The following is a 19,217-nucleotide window of genomic DNA, read 5'->3' as shown; positions in this document are numbered from 1 at the left end:
CAAGCTCATCAATCATCGACTCTGAACAGACAGCAGCCATGTTGTCGCAGATATGTTGGTTATGTGTCTTAGTGGAAACTGATCGAGGTGCTTCAGTCAGTTTTATCTCATGTAAAATCATCAATTGACCTGTGCTGACTTATAATGATAATAATAATAATAGACATTTATATAGCGCTTCTCCACAGCTCGAAGCGCTTTACAAGTTCAATTTACAAGTTCAATGAAAAGGGAAATACTCATCAAAGAGCACATATACTTGCTTACAAGATGGTCTGTTCGGAAGGCATGTATTTTTAACTGAGAGCTTCTCTACGCTTGCTTGGCAGAATAAGCGCTGACAGCTAGGCTTCCTGGTATTTATGTATTTTTAAGGGGAGGGCGGCCGATGAAATGTTTGAGTTGTGTGAATTATGAACGGTGAGTCAGACAAGGTTCAAGATAATGAATACTGATTTGAAACACTGACAGTTCGTGTTCTTTCTTTATTTGGTGTTTAACGTCGTTTTCAACCACGAAGGTTATATCGCGACGGGACAGTTCGTGTGTGACTGCAGATCTGCACATACATTCAGTCTCTGTGTCAAGTTTAAATTATTATTATTATTATTATTTACTTCATGCCGAATTTCGATATGAAAGAAATTTTAAACTGAAAGACACTTGTCCTCCGACCAATCAAAAACAAACAAACAAGCAAGCAAAAAAAAACAAAAAAAAAAACAAAAAAAAAACACCCAACTAATTACGCGCACAAAGGAACCAGCGAACAAATCGAAAAGAAACAAAACACTGGAAACTTTCCAGCGCTAATATGCATTGTAATTCAATCAAGTTTGCGTTTTAATGAAACAGATCCTGTGATTGGTCAGAATGCCCCAACTCATTAAAAATTACCGGTCATTAATTGTCGATAACCACTCGCTAAAAAATCCATTAACAACCTGCTGGCGCGGCGCATTGATACAGCCTCAACTAGTCTCGGTTAGCTTTGAGGGTCATTTTACAAGTAGGTAACAACGAAATACCGAGACCATAAGGTATGCGAAGTGATGACGTCGAATACGTGACGTAAGTTGATGCATGAATTCTTCCGGACTACGTCAGTCAATTCCAAAGATCGCTTTTGTGAGGAAAAGAATTTGTTTTAGAGTTTGCTGTCCAGAAACCCGTCAAAAAAGAAGGGAAAATGTGTGTGAAAGAAAACAAAACAGGAGCAGAGTGATACGATAGGAAAACAGAGACATATTTCTTGGGACTTGACCCTTGCAGGTAGGTGGACTGAAAGTAGTGTGTGAACAGAACAGAACCAATTCTGTCTGTTTACAATTAACCGCATGAAAGCAAGAAAGAGATCGTCGTCAGATTGAATTACTATAACATTAACATGCTTCCATTTGAAACTTCTCGGTCTTCATCGTGGATTGACGCCCTCCCAAAGTCTAATTGAAGCCCTCCGTCGCTTCGCTCCGTCGGGCTTCAATTAGCTTTTGTCGGAGCGAAGCGACGGAGGGCTTCAATTAGACTTTGGGAGGGCGTCAATCCACGATGAAGACCGAGAAGTTTCAAATGGAAGCATGTTAATGTTATTGTCATTTAATCTTACGACGATGTCTGTCCTGCTTTCATGCGGTTGTAAACAGACAGAATTGGTTCTGTTCTGTTCACACACTACTTTCAGTCCACCTACCTGCAAGGGTCAAGTCCCATGAAATATGTCTCTGTATTCCTATCGTATCACTCTGCTCCTGTTTTGTTTTCTTTCACACACATTTTCACTTCTTTTTGACAGGTTTCTGGACAGCAAACTTTAAAACAAATTCTTTTCCTCACAAAAGCGATCTTTGGAATTGACTGACGTAGTCCGGAAGAATTCATGCATCAACTTACGTCACGTATTCGACGTCATCACTTCGCATACCTTATGGTCTCGGTATTTCGTTGGCCTTCATATTACCTACTTGTAAAATGACCCTCAAAGCTAACCGAGACTAGTTGAGGCTGTATCAATGCGCCTCGCCAGCAGGTATCGACAATTAATGACCAGTAATTTTTAATGAGTTGGGGCATTCTGACCAATCACAGGATCTGTTTCATTAAAACGCCAACTTGATTGAATTACAATGTGTAATTGTTTGCTGATATACGTCACTGTGACATAAAGACTGTGATTATTATTAAGATGAATTACAGGTTGCAGCAATGTGGAAAACTGCAAAATGGGAGAAAAGTGAGACCTTCCCTCCTCCTACAACCCCTCCTCCCCCACCCCCCCCCCCACCCTGCCCCACCCCACCCCAACCCCCTCTCCCTCACCATTTCCTCTCCCCAACTACCTCGAGGAAAACGGTTTCAAATACACGCCTGTATTCAAGGAGCTTAGTTTTTCATGTTTACGGAAATCATTTGCAAATCATTCATGTGTAAAACTTGAGCAAACGATGAAATTGGTCTGATAACCGAACGTTACACAAACGAAATAAACAGAACTCGTGACTCCACTTGAGAGCAGTATACCGTGAAATGTTATAACACAGAATATCATGTGATTGTTATTTCTGCAACAAGGCGAGTCAGTTGCTATAGTTTTCATGTTGTATCAGGGGTTTCCACCGTACTACAGGCTTCTATTTCCTTCTAGAACATTTTCAAATTCTTTAATGTGATACGGCGGAAAGGAGAATTCGAGTAATAAATGGGCAGCTCTCGGACTAGCTGAGAAAACAAGGACTGTACGTATTTTTTACTCGGCTCTCCTTGTTTTTCTTGGCGCTACAGACATTTTAGGTTGTTTTTTCGACATTGTATTTGAAAGTTTGTTTCTGTTTGAACACAAAAATGAACATTATCTTGTTTGTGTGCAGGCTCCAAGTTATGAATTTCAACTAGACTTGTATGACCACCCACTTCCATGGCAAAAATGTCCTGAAGGTATGTATGGTTATTGTTTCAATGGGATCTTTTGTTATTGATTCATTTGACTTAGTTTACGTTTTGCTTTACTTATCCATAAGGCACAAAAAAAGAAAGGTGTGGTTAAGGTAACATACCCCCCCAAAAATAGGGTAGGAAGGTAGGCAATCACTTTTCTTTTTTTAAAACTTTTTTTTCTAATGTGTACAAATTAAACCTGCTTGACAGGGAAATAAGTGTGTAACTCGAGCGCTTTTGCTTAGTTTCATTGCGTTTTCTGAACTCGTTTTCCTGGGTTTTTGACAAATGTAATAAAAAGTTATAGGGTCGGCCCCTAAAAATAGGGTATGTCGGGTTACCGTAACCACACCTATTTCTTTTTTTGAGGCCTAATCATTTTTCTTATTTGTTTGTTTGTTTGTTTGACATTATTTCATAATTATGTTGCTTCATACAACAGTAGAAAAGGCAGTGAGCAACACCAACAATACCAAAGCAATATCAACATCAACAACAACGTACTGACACACAGGCACTGAGGCAGGAACAAACCCACTGATGTACATCTACTTGGACAGACAGACAGACAGACAGAAACCCCTTGAAAGATGAATTTAGGTGTCCATCAACCATGTACATGTACACGTGAACACACACTCGCGGATATAATTGTACTGTCAATCAAAGTGCCAGTGATGCACACACATTCAAACTCACACACACACACGCACGCACGCACGCACACACACACACACACACACACACACACACACACACGCATGCACACACACATGCACGCACACACACAGCGACACACACGAACACATCAGTAAACACCTCATCACGCATGTCTAAAATGTCATACATTGACATACACAGAATACACGTAGTGTATAGTAACATATATTTTTATTCTTGGAAGTGTTTAACTGTGATATGTTTTGATAAATACTTTCAGGTTGGAGAAGACATGGCAAAAAGTGCTACAAGCTGTTCACACAACATGTGTCCTGGGGGGACGCAAATAAAGTCTGTGAAAGGTAACCAACACTTCCAGACTTTCCAAGACATGTACACTTAATATTGCATTCGTTACAGGCACACTCCTTCTCGTGAAAACAGTTAGACTAACCATTTCCAAATGTGTCCACACTTTTACATAGGATAAGCCCATCCCTCCACTTGTTCACATACTGAAAATCAACAACCTTGGTATTCTCTGTTCACACTTTTACATAGGATAAGCCCATCCCTCCACTTGTTCACATACTGAAAATCAACAACCTTGGTATTCTCTGTCCACACTTTTACATAGGATAAGCCCATCCCTCCACTTGTTCACATACTGAAAATCAACAACCTTGGTATTCTCTGTCCACACTTTTACATAGGATAAGCCCATCCCTCCACTTGTTCACATACTGAAAATCAACAACCTTGGTATTCTCTGTTCACACTGGTACTGTTTTTTTAATGAATTAATTTTTTAAATGCAACCAATGCCTTTTTAAGAAATAAATTCATCAACAGCTTTTAACTCACCGCGGCAAGCAGTCAAGGTGTTGAGTGTTGGTATATGTCTTAGTGGAGGGATGGTTTTTTTTTCCCATGTAAAAGTCTGTCCTGATCTGAGATGGTGAGCCGAACTGTTTTATTGTTGCTCAGATGGGCGGGGATGTAGCTCAGTCGGTAGCGCGCTGGATTTGTATCCAGTCTGCCGCTGTCAGCGTGAGTTCGTCCCCACGTTCGGCGAGAGATTTATTTCTCAGAGTCAACTTTGTGTGCAGACTCTCCTCGGTGTCCGAACACCCCCGTGTGTACACGCAAGCACAAGACCAAGTGCGCACGAAAAAGATCCTGTAATCCATGTCAGAGTTCGGTGGGTTATAGAAACACGAAAATACCCAGCATGCTTCCTCCGAAAGCGGCGTATGGCTGCCTAAATGGCGGGGTAAAAACGGTCATACACGTAAAAGCCGTGGGAGTTTCAGCCCATGAACGAACAAACAAACAAATTGTTGCTCAGATGAAAAAGACATGCAATTTATCTAAGAAAGCACAATCAACAGGGACTGAAAATGGGAATTTGTATTCATGGTTACTGTGACTGTAGGCATAGCCATGATGGATATCCCTTCATGGAACTACGTTGTACATATTCCCAGTTCTTTCAAAAAGAACTTGATCATTTTCTGCAGGTAAAGCTTCAGCCAAGAAAAGCAGTGTTATATCATGGAAGGTGAATTTCAAGACACACCTCATAAACCTGCGTGTTGTTTTTTTAGAGATCAAGTTGTGTTGTTGTCAATTGTGAAATGATTTTGAATCACAATTCTTTGTTGGCAAGAGGACTTCAATTTTGCAAACTGCGTCTGAAACAGAAACTTTCTGCTACTCTCATGCTACTGCGCTGTGAATGTTAGAGGTAGTCTGTTTAACCTGAACGTGACTTTGATTGTTTGTAACGTGCTGTTGATTTCTTAAATAGATGATGCAGAGCAAGCATGCGGATATATTTTCATGGAGATACCGACCATAAAGTTCAAGTAATTCTGCTCTTATTTGTATGTAATACCGTTATTTGTTTTATTTCAGTTTCTTTTTTATTGCAGTATAATGGTTTCTGCTGCGCGATGGCTTCCTGTCTTGATGGCGGTATTAAAGTGTCAGAGCTGGCGCGTAAACCACTCATTCTGCTTGTATTTGTGTGTAAGGGAGTGGTATTAGACTACAAGTCATTCGCATAGGCCTCTACATTTATTTGGGACATTAACTGGTGATGCATGTGGCATTAACGTGTCAGGATGAGAGTACAGTCGAACCTGCCCTAGCGACCACTTGTCGAGAACGACCACCTGCCTACAACCATCACCCCAAAGGATCCCCGACGAGTTTTTACACCCCCGGTATAGGGGTGTGTATAGGATTCGGTCGATGTGTTTGTTTGTTTGTTTGTGTTCGCATATAGATCTCAAGAATGAACGGACCGATCGTCACCAAACTTGGTGAACAGGTTCTATACATTCCTGAGACGGTCCTTACAAAAATTGGGACCAGTCAAACTCACGGTTAGGGAGTTATTGGTGGATTAAGATTCTACAAGGACTTATAGAGGGACATATTAATGGTCAAAGGGAAATAACCTTCTCAGTTGGTGGCAGTGAGAATGGTAAGGACGGGGGTGTTTTTCCTACCTCGGAGGAATTTCTTGTTGTTGTTGTTGTTGTTGACATGATTCATCTTTCCATTGCGACCACTTGTCTATGACGACCACATAAGAGACCAATCGAACGTGACCGTCATAGACAGGTGGTCGCTATGGAAAGGTGAAGTGGGAAGAAAATACTTGAAATTAGATTGTGTCCTGTCTATAACGATTACCCGAGGGACCAATCAAAAGGGGTCGTCATAGACAGGTGTTTGCTATGGACAGATGAATTTGTTAGAAATGACTTTAACTTGGATTTTGTCCTCTCTAAATTAAGGGACCAATCAAACGTGGTCTTCATGGACAGGTGTCCGCTATGAAAAGGTGAATTAGGTAGGAAATACTTATAGCAGAATGTTGCCCTGTTTATAACGATCACCCAAGGGACCAATCAAACGTGGTCTTCATGGACAGGTTCCACTGTATTGGAGAAGTTTACGGTTTGGTGTGTGTTCTTGCAGCCTGGGCGGATGCCTGGCCAACATACGAGGATTCAACCAGAACGAGGGTCTGGGGAAGATGCTGCAACAACTGCTGGCTGAGCAACAGTCGCAGACGTCTCCGTCTTCAGGCCGTATAGTCCAAGCAGCCACTGCTGACTCTCACCAAGTTTGGATAGGTATGTTGGATCGAGTACAGTGCCCCCCCCCTCCCCCCCCCTCCCCCCGCCGCCTTTTTTTTAAAACTCCCGATTTACGAAGCAATCTGCAGCGCATGGAATTGAGGTAACAAAATCAACCTCCTGATGTAAGACTTCCTCCCCGTCAACAACTTTCCCCCCACATTTTGTGTACATAAACCCCTGTAGATGTACCTCCATTGCAAGACCTTTGAGGTGCCTGCTGGCCTTGCGCGGGTACATCACGAAGCGTCCCGGTACCGAGGCGTCCCGGTGCCGAAGCGTCCCGGTACCGAAGTGTCCCACTATAACGCGTCACAGGGGTACCGGGACGCTTTGGTACCGGAACGCTTCGGGACGCTCCCGCGCAGTAGGGCACGAAGCGTCCCGGTGCCGAAGCGTCCCGGTACCAGTCACCACGCACATCCTCGGCTCGCATGCCAATGTATTATATAGCAAAGGGAATGCCTGTAATTCACACAGAGCAATCACTTGGTCTTCAACGTGCACACGACAAAAACTTTCATACTGGGGGAGCGAGCCAGTCTGAAGAGTACTCAGGTCCAGCGCGAGCGTTCTTAATGAACCCAAACAAACCCAAATTAACCCAAATGATACAATTTATAAGTCGGAGGCAGAACTGAAAAGACTTTTTCCGACGCTTACGCTTAGTGAAGCCAGAAAGCGTGTGTGATAACAGACATATTCCTCTTGTGAACGGAAGCCTACAGACTTTTCCCCCGAACTTGTCCACACGGGTACAGTATTTCCAAATTAGTGTGTTGTGAGTACAGATCTAAAGTAAAGTTGGGGAAAAGTTGGACAAAAAGTGATTTTTTTTTACCGAAAGCAAATCAAGGTCTGTGCAAAATTAAAAAAATCAGTGAAGTCAAGGTCAAATCAAGGTCAAGATTAAATTAAAAATATATAAATATGGTTAGTCAAGTCAAGGTCAAATCAAGGTCATTCAAGGTTTAAACAAAAAAAGTCTAAGTCCTGTGACGCGTTATAGTGGGACGCTTCGGTACCGGGACGCTTTGGTACCGGGACGATTCGGTACCGGGACGCTTTGGTACCGGGACGTTTCGGTACCGGGACGCTTTGGTACCGGGACGCTTCGGTACCGGGACGCTTTGGTACCGGGACGCTTCGGTACCGGGACGCTTTGGTACCGGGACGTTTCGGTACCGGGACGCTTTGGTACCGGGACGCTTCGGGGTGTCCCCGCCTTGCGCATGAGCTATTTATAGCTTACCAATTTCATGTTAACTAGTTCGATGTAAGATTTGTGGATATCAGAAAGCTATTTTGTTTCATGCGGTTGTTTTCTTGTAAGCTCTTGCGACCCTCTGCGTTTACCACATACCGGTTTTTATTGGGCTATTTATTTAGCACAACCTTTGCCTCCAACGGTAATGGGAGTGTTCCATACACTTGATTACAAATCTTAAACACTTCCAGGCTTCAAGAGAGACGGCGGTGGCGACTACAGCTGGTCCAATGGCAGCCCTGGCTTTAAACAACAGGGATTCTGGGACACGGGCAGTCCGCCCACTTTTAGTAATAGTGAGTATTGGGGGCTGCTTTTTGTGTCTGTTTCTACTTTTTTTCCTTTGCGAATTTCTCTTGGGTATCATTTTCATGTCAGAACTTGATATAAAGTCAGTGATGCACACATAATTTATCAGTCTTGATGTTTTTAAACTGGGTTTGATGTCACTGACCTGTGCTGTTTCAAACAATCCACATGAGAACACGTTTTGCTGGTCCCAAGGGTGTTCTTTAAACAGATATGACACCAATTGACCAAACAAATCTAAATCCCTAATATTGTGCTAATTTTTTCCTTGTGATATTTTCTGAGTGTGTTAAAACAAGTGTGAAAAAATAGACAAATCTACTGGACAGATTTGATGAAACATAGTTTTGAATATAATACTATGCCAGAAATCAAATAAACAAGGGTTGTTTCACAACCTGTACTAACACACATGCTAACATGTTGAGCATATATCTCTGTTTGGCAGGTATTGATGTACATGAGCAATGCTGTGATATCAACCTCAACTCTACGGAGGTGGGGTCGTTCCGATGGAACCTTGGTGGATGCGACAGGAAGCGAGTGTTTGTGTGTGAGACCAAGGCATGCAACAAGCGACATTTTCGTTGCGCTGACGGTCGCAAGTGTGTGAGTGAGAAAAGCATCTGTGATGGGGATAGAGACTGTGATGATGGCAGCGACGAAAGACAGTGCGGAAATGGTGGGTACTTTGAGGATTTATTTTTGTCGGCAGATTTGCCGATATGGCCATACACATTTTAAGCAGTTTTCGGATATTTAAGTCAGTCCATGGCGTCAGGTTTCCTCTACATGTACTTTTAAAAAGTTTGGCAAACTCTGGCAATGTTTTCAGCGATCTAAACCTAACTTGTAAGCGTTTCGCCGACTGCCTGCTTCAAAAAACATCCTTGAAAGAGTTTGGCAAACTCTGGCAACGTTTTCAGCGATCTTCTTCTTATCTTCTTTGTTCATGGGCTGAAACTCCCACGTACACTCGTGTATTTTGCCCGAGTGGGTTTTAACGTGTATGACAGATCTTGCCCCGCCATTTAGGCAGCCATACGCCGCTTTCGGGGGTTCAGCGATCTAAACATAACCTTTTAGTCGTTTTGCCGACTGCCTGCTTAAAAAAAAAAATCCCTGAAATGTTGTGCTTCTTATATTTCCTTTTTTCTGTGTTGTAGCAGTTTGAATGAATGGATGAAGCGTTTGTTAGGGAAGGGTGACGGATTGAATGAAGAGCCTAGTCAAAAAATGTACTTTGCATTGTCCTTCCCATAGAATCTGTAGAATATCACTGGCTTCTAATGAAAGAAATAGCATATTGATTTTGTTAATACAGGTAAGAAATGTTTTGATGTCAAGGATGACACAAGAGTGTACTTATCATCTGTTCACAGTGTTCCATATAATTTGATTATGTTAAGGCTGCATTGATGGGCTTATTTGTCATAAACTGACCATGGCAGAGTAACACCTGTGAAGTGTAACATTTAATACATGTCCCATCGCGGTACAGCGTGTACTTAAAGACAATAGCTAGTATTTATGGATCATAATTGTTAGCTACAATGTGTTAATCAAAGCTAACAATTTGTTTCTTTACGACTTCACATTCAAAGACAAAAGAGAGGGGGAAATATTAACAAATTAAAGAGGATCCCCCCTATTCTTCTTCTTCTTCTTGGCGTTCGCAGAGGTTACACGATCAGTCCAGCACTGGTGATAAATGTTGTCGTTTTCTCCAACTCCTGTCGACTGCCGTATGGTTTGGTCTGCAAGGGAGTTGGTGACGGCCACACTTCTTTTCGTTCCTCATCTAGTAAGGGACATCGCTGTAAGATTTGTTCCGCTGTTTGGTCTTCTTGACCGCAGGCACAGGTTGGTGATGGCGCCAGCTTGAACTTTCGGTTCATGTGAGCATTGAGCCTGTTGTGGCCAGTACGCAGCCTGATGAGGTTGACTTGCTGATCCCCCCCTATTGAGACCAAGTGTCTGAGACAATAAGGGAAGGAGTCTTAAAATGGAGGTACATTTGCAGAGGCTAAGCAGGGTCTTAGAAAGTAGGAAGTCTTGACAGGGAGGTTCCACTGCACTCAAAAGACAGTGAACAGTCTTATCCACAACACAACTTCAACTTGAATGATGACTTTATTTATTCACAGACGCTTCCTGTGGAGGAAGCCTGTCAGGAGAGAAAGGAACATTCCATTCCCCCGGGTACCCCAGGAAGTACCCCAAACACGCAGTCTGCATGTGGCGGGTGCAGGCACCGTTGGGAACCAAAGTGCAGCTACAGGTACAGTCAAACCTCCCAGTTGCGACCGTGCAAATGTCCAGACAAATAGGTCGTATAATGGAGGGGTCTTTGTTGGGAATCAGACGTTTAAAAAACCAGCCTCCCCACTCCCCTCCCTCTCAGACAAATTAGCCGTAATATGTAGATGTATTGTTTTGGAATCACACGTTTGTTCCGCCCCCCCCCCCCCCCCCCCATGAAATATCGGTCTTTTTTGGAAATCACACGTTTTTGACCTCCCGCCTCATTTTGTATCATATGTACTGTTACATTATTTCTTCGTTGTTCAACATTGATTTATAATTTAGAGCATGATGTTGTTAATTGTAATGATTGCAGTATGTCTGCATTCATGTCCAGTCCTGGATCAACGTTGTTGGTGTGTGTGGTTTCTCGACCCCCGGGGGCCAAAACCTATGAACAACTTGTAAACTTATGACTGAGGGGATGTAAAAAATGCTGTACGCTTTTTTTTTAACCGTTTTTTCCCTCTGTTTCAGTTTGAATCTTTTGACATTGAGCGGAAGTATGACAGTGTGGAAGTGTATGATGGGAGCGAGAGAGAAGCGAGTGCCCTGTTGGGACGCTACAACGGCAAACATATACCAGTGGTTTCCTTGGCAACCAGCAATTTCCTTCTAGTCATTCTCACCTCAGATCGCTCGAAAGAAGCCGATGGATTCAATGCTACTTGGTCCGCTGGTGAGTTGGTGTGTGTATGAAGAACAAGTCGCGTAAGGCGAAAATACAATATTTAGTCAAGTAGCTGTCGAACTCACAGAATGAAACTGAACGCAGCAAGACCGTATACTCGTAGCATCGTCACTCCACCGCCCGTGGCAAAGGCAGTGCCCGTGGAATTGACAAGAAGAGCGGGGTATTCGTTGCGCTAAGAAGGATAGCACGCTTTTCTGTACCTCTCTTCGTTTTAACTTTCTGAGCGTGTTTTTAATCCAAACATATCATATCTATATATTTTTGGAATCAGGAACCGACAAGGAATACGATGAAAGTGTTTTTAAATTGATTTCGAAAAAAAAAATTTGATAATAATTTTTATATATTTAATTTTCAGAGCTTGTTTTTAATCCAAATATAACATATTGATATGTTTTTGGAATCAGCAAATGATGGAGAATAAGATAAACGTAAATTTGGATCGTTTTATAAATTTTTAATTTTTTTTACAATTTTCAGATTTTTAATGACCAAAGTCATTAATTAATTTTTAAGCCACCAAGCTGAAATGCAATACCGAACCCCGGGCTTCGTCGAAGAGTACTTGACCAAAATTTCAACCAATTTGGTTGAAAAATGAGGGCGTGACAGTGCCGCCTCAACTTTCACGAAAAGCCGGATATGACGTCATCAAAGACATTTATCAAAAAAATGAAAAAAACGTTCGGGGATTTCATACCCAGGAACTCTCATGTCAAATTTCATAAAGATCGGTCCAGTAGTTTAGTCTGAATCGCTCTACACACACACACACACAGACACACACACACACGCACACACGCACATACACCACGACCCTCGTTTCGATTCCCCCTCGATGTTAAAATATTTAGTCAAAACTTGACTAAATATAAAGAGCGAGAGAGAGTGACATTCATGCTCTTGTGTGTGTGTGTGTGTGTGTGTGTGTGTGTGTGTGTGTGTGTGTGTGTGTGTGTTTAGAGTTCGTTCGTTCGGGTATACTTGCGTGAATGTGTGTGTATGCGCACGCTTGTGTATGTCGCACGCTTGTGTATGTATGTGTGTGTGTGTGTGTGTGTGTGTGGACGGGAGAGCGAGACAATGTAGAAACCACTTGATAAAACGATCTTTCTTATTATACAAGTTTCGATTCATTTCAGTCACGTTTGACGGAGAGACAGGTGCCTGTGGTGGGGAACTGAGAGCTCAACATTCTGTACAGTGGTTTACCTCCCCCCTCTACCCCTCCCCCTACCCCGACAATCTGGTCTGTGATTGGATCATCACTGCTTCGAGCCCAAACGACATCATTAACTTACAGGTAATTGGCTTCGATAAAGATGACATTTTGGATGCTACAGCCCTACTTTCCCTGTCAACCATCTTTCGATAGCGACCACCTGTCCATTACGACCACCTCTCGATAGCGACCACCTGCCCATTACGACCACCTCTCGATAGCGACCACCTGCCCATTACGACCACCTCTCGATAGCGACCACCTGCCCATTACGACCACCTGCCCATTACGACCACCTCTCGATAGCGACCACCTGCCCATTACGACCACCTCTCGATAGCGACCACCTGCCCATTACGACCACCTCTCGATAGCGACCACCTGCCCGTTGTGACTACCTCAAATGATTTCTGACCTTATTTTCTTTTTAAAATTCACCTTTCCATTGCGTCTGTGACAACCATTTTGGGTTGGTCCCTTGGTTGGTTTTTATAGACAGGTTCGACTGCAGGTAATGTCATGTCTTATAATACATAAGGTGCAGATATGCCTCGGACATGCTGCTTTTGTTATAATCATTATGTTTTATCTGACGTTGATACATGGATTTTGCAATTGTTATTTTCTATTTTTCCATGTTTCACAATTCTTGTGTGCAAACATTTTAAATTGGACAATTGCAGATAATTTCAATATACGGCTCACCAGTAAATGTAATTCAAAAGCCACACAGTCCTTCCACTTGTGCTGTCAATCATTCATGTGTTGGCCACCAGCACACTAACTGACTCATACACAATTATTCTGCCTCAAACAGGCAAACACACCTATAATAACTGGACTGCTGGTTAGTCAAGTTTTAGTTCAGCCTTGATCAGATTGAAACATATTTTTTCGTATATCCCACCTCAATTTAACTAAGTAAGATAAGACAGTCACGGATTTGACTTAGTTAGTTATAGGAGGCTATATACTTCAGCAATAGTAATTTTAGTGGGGAAAAATACGCTTTAAAATGGGTTTTTTACGGAGTCTGACAGAGACAATTAATTTCAGTTCTAGGAATTTGATCTGGAAAGTACAGACGGCTGGATAGAGGTACGCAGCGGGCAGACAGATGGAGACCACTTGTTTAGTTAATTAGAGGGGGCTATATATTTCGGAAATAGTAATTCTACTGGGAAAAATACACTTTAAAATGTTTTTTTTAACGGAGTATGACAGAGAGAATTGTTTTCAGTTCCAGGATTTTGACTTGGAAAATACAGACGACTGGATGGAGGTACGCAGCGGTCAAACAGATGGGGACCCCTTGCTTGGTCGATTCTCAGGGCCACAGCCTCCCCGAGTCATCGTGTCTGCGGGTTCAAGTCTTTTTGTTCGCTTAAAGACAGACTTCTCTCACAGTCTGGATGTGAAAGGATTCAATGTAACGTATTCTATAGGTAAGTCTTTGAAATTATGTATTTTTATATTTTGTTTGTTATTGTTACTATTATTATTATTTTTGTTTTGTTTTGTTGGGGTGTGAACTGATGTTTATACTTGATTATAAGGTTGCCTTCAAATGTTTTAAGAACATGAAAATGTTACAAAGATTACAGAGATATTGCATTTCACTCTCAAAGTTTATCTAATCTGTTCTTGTTAGTTATAAACCTTGTCACCAAACCTCAAAACTTCCAGCCAGATGCTATTTTAGAGCGAAAAGTTCAGCATGGGAAAAAAGGTGCCTGAGTGTTTACAGTAGAGAAAGATTGGTGAATTTGTGTTCAGTCGTGAAAGGGAAAAATATCTCTGTGTTTGTGGGAATCAGAAGAGATACCTGTGTGGGTATGGAAGTTTATGTCATAATTACACAACACTGGTAAGTGTCTGCATAAATTAGGTACATTTTTTTAAAACAATGAACACTGCCAATAACATACCTTTCTTGTTTTTTTAGTCTGAATTTTGGAACGTTGGCAGTCTCTTTGTTTTTGGATTAATGAACACTGACGTCTTTTTGCAGGCTGCGACATAGACATATCATCAGGTGTTGCCAAAATTGAATCTCCCGGTTACGGCGCTGGGAGTTACCCCAGCAATGTCGACTGTTCCTGGCGAATAGCTGACCCAGGGAACAGGCAACTCAACCTTGTCTTTGATTCTGCGTTTGATACCGAACCCACCATGGATGTTGTCAGGGTAAGTGAAACACTCAACATGGCACAGTGGTACCTGGTTTGTGAGGACACTCGTAGGACCTTTCCGAAATGTCCCTTTAGTTTAGGTGTCCTTTTATGACAGGTATTTGTTGGTGAAGTTTGTAGAACACAGGACCAGTTAATGTGTCCCTTTCTGGGAGGTATGCTTTCATTGAAACTTCCATCAAGGGAGAGTGAAATACAGGTATCGAGTCTGTATCTGAACATGATTAGAAATGTTGTACATGTGTCAGTTTGGAGTGTGCACGCTTACACACGTGTGTGTGTGTGTGTGTGTGTGTGTGTGTGTGTTGTGTGTGTGTGTTGTTTGTGTGTGCGTGTGTGTGTGTGAGTGAGTGTGTGTGAGTGTGTGTGTGTGTGTGTGTGTGTGTGTGTGTGAGTGTGTGTGAGTGTGTGTGTGTGTGTGTGTGTGTGTGTGTGTGTGTGTGTGTGTGTGTGTGTGTGAGTGAGTGTGTGTGAGTGTGTGTGAGTGAGTGTGAATGTGTGTGTGAATGTGTGTGAGTGAGTGTGTGAGTGTGTGTGTGTGTTTGCGCAATTACGGCCCAATCTTATCGAGATTGGTTTGTGCTACCCGTGTGTCTGTTCTGTCTGTGCAACTACGGTTCCAAAACTGGACACACGGTCACTGTATCACATCCCTATGTGCAGGTGTATAATTCTAGTCAAGGATCGTCGTCACACCTGGCAGCAGAACTGTCGGGCTCGATGTCCCCTCCCTCGTGCCGCTCAAAGACCAGCGCCTACACTGTTCACTTTTCCTCCGACGCCACTGTGCAGAGGAGCGGATGGTCGGCCACCGTTTCTTTCGGTGAGTCTTTAAAAAAAAGTTTACACATGTTTATTTACGTTTTAAATACAATACAACACAAACAGACAGATCTGTTTTGGTGAGACTTTGCTTGTTTGCTGGCAGTATAGAATACAAATACAGTTACTGATTTGCACTTGTTGATAAGCTTTAAGAGTTAACTGCATAAATTTTGCTTTTTGATTTGTGACAAGGGGACGGCGTTGTCTAACTTGAGCATTGATATATTTATAGCGCATCATATCCACTTTTTAATTTATTTTTTTTATTGCAGATTGTGCTCCACTGAGGATTGAACGACCCCTTGAGATTGACAGCAGTGCAGTGGTGTTTGGCACAGTGGTCCATTACCAGTGTGAAGATGGCTACATTCTGCAAGGAACTAACTTCACCGTATGTGATGTTAAGGGTCTTTGGCAACCCGACGCTCTTCGGACTTGCCAGTGTAAGTGTTGGACATTCTCTAGAAAGAGAGTCAAGTTCTGTGACTGTTAATGGGTACAAAATTAATGGTCTTAGGTATACACACTGCAGAGCGCCATATAAGCAGACTGTGAGCAATATTCAGGTTCTTTGGGATTCTGATGCTCTTCCCTCTTGCCAGTGTAAGTGTTGGACATTCTAAAAGAGAGTCAAGTACTGTGATTGTTTATTGGTACCAGTTCTCGTGGGTTACATGCTGCAGAGCACTATTTAGGGAGAGGGAGTCTTACTTAAACTGGAGGTAAAATCAGAGAACTGTGAAAATCCGATATCAAAAGTGGACATCTTAAATCAGAGAGCCCAAAAATGCGGATATCACTATGTGTTAATTATAAACGATGCATCTAGTCTCTTACCGGCACGGTTGGCCTAGTGGTAAGACGTCCGCCCCGTGATCGGGAGGTCGTGGGTTCGAACCCCGGCCGGGTCATATCTAAGACTTTAAAATTGGCAATCTAGTGGCTGCTCCGCCTGGCGTCTGGCATTATGGGGTTAGTGCTAGGACTGGTTGGTCCGGTGTCAGAATAATGTGACTGGGTGAGACATGAAGCCTGTGCTGCGACTTCTGTCTTGTGAGTGGCGCACGTTAAATGTCAAAGCAGCACCGCCCTGATATGGCCCTTCGTGGTCGGCTGGGCGTAAAGCAAACAAACAAACAAACAAATCTAGTCTCTTTTTCTCACCAGTGATTGACTGTGGGTCCCCTGAAGTTCCCAAACACAGCTACCTCGTGAGCATGTCGGGCACCACCTATGGTGAGACGACAGTGTACAACTGTAGCAAGGGATACTTCATGGAGGGAGGGGTCAACATCTCCACGTGCGGTCAAGAGGGCTGGTCACTGGTGCCAAAGTGTGAAGGTAACATTTCTTCTTCTTCTTCTTTTTCTCCTTCTTCTTCGTTCGAGGGCTGAAACTCCCACGTTCTATCACGTTTTTGCACGTGTGGGTTTTCAAGTGTATGACCGTTTGTACCCCCCCCCCCCCCCCAGTTATAAGAACAATCATGGTTGTTTCATGGTCTGTTTCAGTCATCTACTGTCCCAAAGAACCCCCGCCTCTCCATGGCAGTGCCATGGCCGAAGACAACACGTTCGGTGCTTTGCGCGAGTTCTTCTGCAACAAAGGATTCCGTCTGGAAGGAGCCAAGTTCTCCTACTGCACAGCACAGGGAGAATGGACATATCCTGTGCCAGAGTGTCACTGTAAGTGGGTTTAAACCAGTCATGTTTTGATGTCTAGGCTGTTCAAAACGTTACCTGTTCAGTCTGAGTATGTAAATGATACACTTCAGGACGTGGATTGGTTGCTGAATAAAGAAAACTGATCACGGAATTAACATAAACACATTTTGGGCATTCTGATCATCATCGGTCCATGCCGTATCGCCGGCATATCTCTCTGACCGGATGCATAATTACTGCGCGGAATCTATCAAAATAAGAATACAGAGTTATCTCCCATGTTTTTCGCTAATGTTTCTGAGAATAGACGAACTGAGACGAAAATGATTGCAGATTGGCCGACTTCGACAGTGATCTCCGTTCTGTTCTTCACAGTTATGATAAAGACATCGTTCTAAGGTTAAACAAGTCGAAATGTTGAGACTGCTGTGGGAAGGAGACCGTGATATTGTTGCATCACTCCCAACTGGTTAAAAAAGTGTCGTCTGCTTCGTAGCCAAAATTGATTATCACGTGACACTTTTGCCATATTTAGAGTTGTTTGCACAGTAAATACACCCGCGAAAGATAGCTCGCTTGAAACTGTCTTACATATTAATTCCTTTGTAATTTAAAAATTACACAACACCATGAAAAATCATTATCGACGGTCGCGAATCTGCTTATATCAATAACATATTACGAAAAGCTCTAAATATGTAAAAACAAAAATCGATTTCCTCTCCAGAGAAGGAAAACAAAGGCATCTTGTCAGGGATAAATGAGACCCGAAGGGAAGTAACTAATTTTACATGAGTTCAGGATGCATTTTGGGCTCATAAATCTTCATAATAAAGAATGGTTAAATGTTGCTGGTGTCTAAGCGCATGTGTCTTAAGTGTCAAGTCAAAAGCAATCTAAAATAATGCTGTCATGCCATCGTAAAAATACCAAACCATTCCTTTCTGCAAACTATACCTGTTAAGTCTGAATATATAGTTGCCGAAGAGCTCTGTATGCTGTGCCCATAAAGCATTGTTTTCTGGCAGTGTTGAAGTGTCCTTAGAGCATTGTTTTCTTGCAGTTCTGCAGCGTCCATAAACCATTGTTTTCTTGCAGTTTTGCAGCGTCCATAAACCATTGTTTTCTTGCAGATCTGCAGCGACCATAAACCATTGTTTTCTTACAGTTCTGCAGCGTCCATAAACAATTGTTTTCTTGCAGTTCTGCAGCGACCATAAACCATTGGTTTCTTGCAGTTTTGCAGCGTCCATAAACCATCGTTTTTTTGCAGTCGTGCAGCGTCCATAAACCATTGTTTTCTTGCAGTTCTGCAGTGTCCATAAACCATTGTTTTCTTGCAGTTCTGCAGCGACCATAAACCATTGGTTTCTTACAGTTCTGCAGTGTCCATAAACCATTGTTTATTGCAGTTCTGCAGCGTCCATGACCCATTGTTTTCTTGCAGTGTTGCAGTGTCCATGACCCATTGTTTTCTTGCAGTGTTGCAGTGTCCATGACCCATTGTTTTCTTGCAGTGTTGCAGTGTCCATGATCCATTGTTTTCTTGCAGTGTTGAGGTGTCCATAAACTATTGTTTTCTTGCAGTTCTGCAGGGTCCATAAAGCATTGTTTTCTTGCAATTTTGCAGTGTCCATAAACCATCGTTTTCTTGCAGTTCTGTAGTGTCCATAAACCATTGTTTTCTTGCAGATCTGCAGTGTCCGGTCCATAAAGCATTGTTTTCTTGCAATTTTGCAGTGTCCATAAACCATTGTTTTCTTGCAGTGTTGCAGTGTCCATAAACCATTGTTTTCTTGCAGTTCTACATTGTCCATAAACCATTGTTTTCTTGCAGTGTCCATAAACCATTGTTTTCTTGCAGTTCTGCAGCGTCCATAAAGCATTGTTTTCTTGCAGTGTTGTAGTGACCATAAAGCATTGTTTTCTTGCAGTGTCCATAAAGCATTGTTTTCTTGCAGTGTCCATAAACCATTGTTTTCTTGCAGTGTCCATAA

General features: G+C 42.5%; 1 protein-coding gene across 3 annotated transcripts in view; it reads left to right on the top strand.

The window, feature by feature from the left end:
* Nucleotides 1–2,504: 2,504 nt before the first annotated feature.
* LOC138958158 (uncharacterized) overlaps nucleotides 2,505–19,217 on the top strand; it is a 105,203-nt gene continuing 88,490 nt past the window's right edge. Inside the window, exons 1-14 of one of the 3 annotated variants that reach the window (XM_070329237.1) lie at nucleotides 2,505–2,931; nucleotides 3,872–3,953; nucleotides 6,583–6,740; nucleotides 8,202–8,306; nucleotides 8,768–9,001; nucleotides 10,467–10,600; nucleotides 11,101–11,302; nucleotides 12,460–12,620; nucleotides 13,780–13,984; nucleotides 14,551–14,726; nucleotides 15,395–15,554; nucleotides 15,829–15,999; nucleotides 16,724–16,897; nucleotides 17,068–17,241. In XM_070329237.1, the coding sequence (XP_070185338.1) occupies nucleotides 6,641–6,740; nucleotides 8,202–8,306; nucleotides 8,768–9,001; nucleotides 10,467–10,600; nucleotides 11,101–11,302; nucleotides 12,460–12,620; nucleotides 13,780–13,984; nucleotides 14,551–14,726; nucleotides 15,395–15,554; nucleotides 15,829–15,999; nucleotides 16,724–16,897; nucleotides 17,068–17,241 (1,996 nt within the window). In that variant the 5' untranslated portion in view covers nucleotides 2,505–2,931; nucleotides 3,872–3,953; nucleotides 6,583–6,640. Of the gene's footprint in view, nucleotides 2,932–3,812; nucleotides 3,954–6,582; nucleotides 6,741–8,201; nucleotides 8,307–8,767; nucleotides 9,002–10,466; nucleotides 10,601–11,100; nucleotides 11,303–12,459; nucleotides 12,621–13,779; nucleotides 13,985–14,550; nucleotides 14,727–15,394; nucleotides 15,555–15,828; nucleotides 16,000–16,723; nucleotides 16,898–17,067; nucleotides 17,242–19,217 lie in introns of those variants that run through there. The other 2 variants (XM_070329239.1, XM_070329238.1) reach the window with 2 other exon arrangements.

The sequence above is a fragment of the Littorina saxatilis genome, linkage group LG2, assembly GCF_037325665.1.
Source record: "Littorina saxatilis isolate snail1 linkage group LG2, US_GU_Lsax_2.0, whole genome shotgun sequence".
Classification (NCBI taxonomy): domain Eukaryota; kingdom Metazoa; phylum Mollusca; class Gastropoda; order Littorinimorpha; family Littorinidae; genus Littorina; species Littorina saxatilis.
Note: the sequence above shows the minus strand (reverse complement) of the source record. Positions and strands in the feature narration are given on the sequence as shown.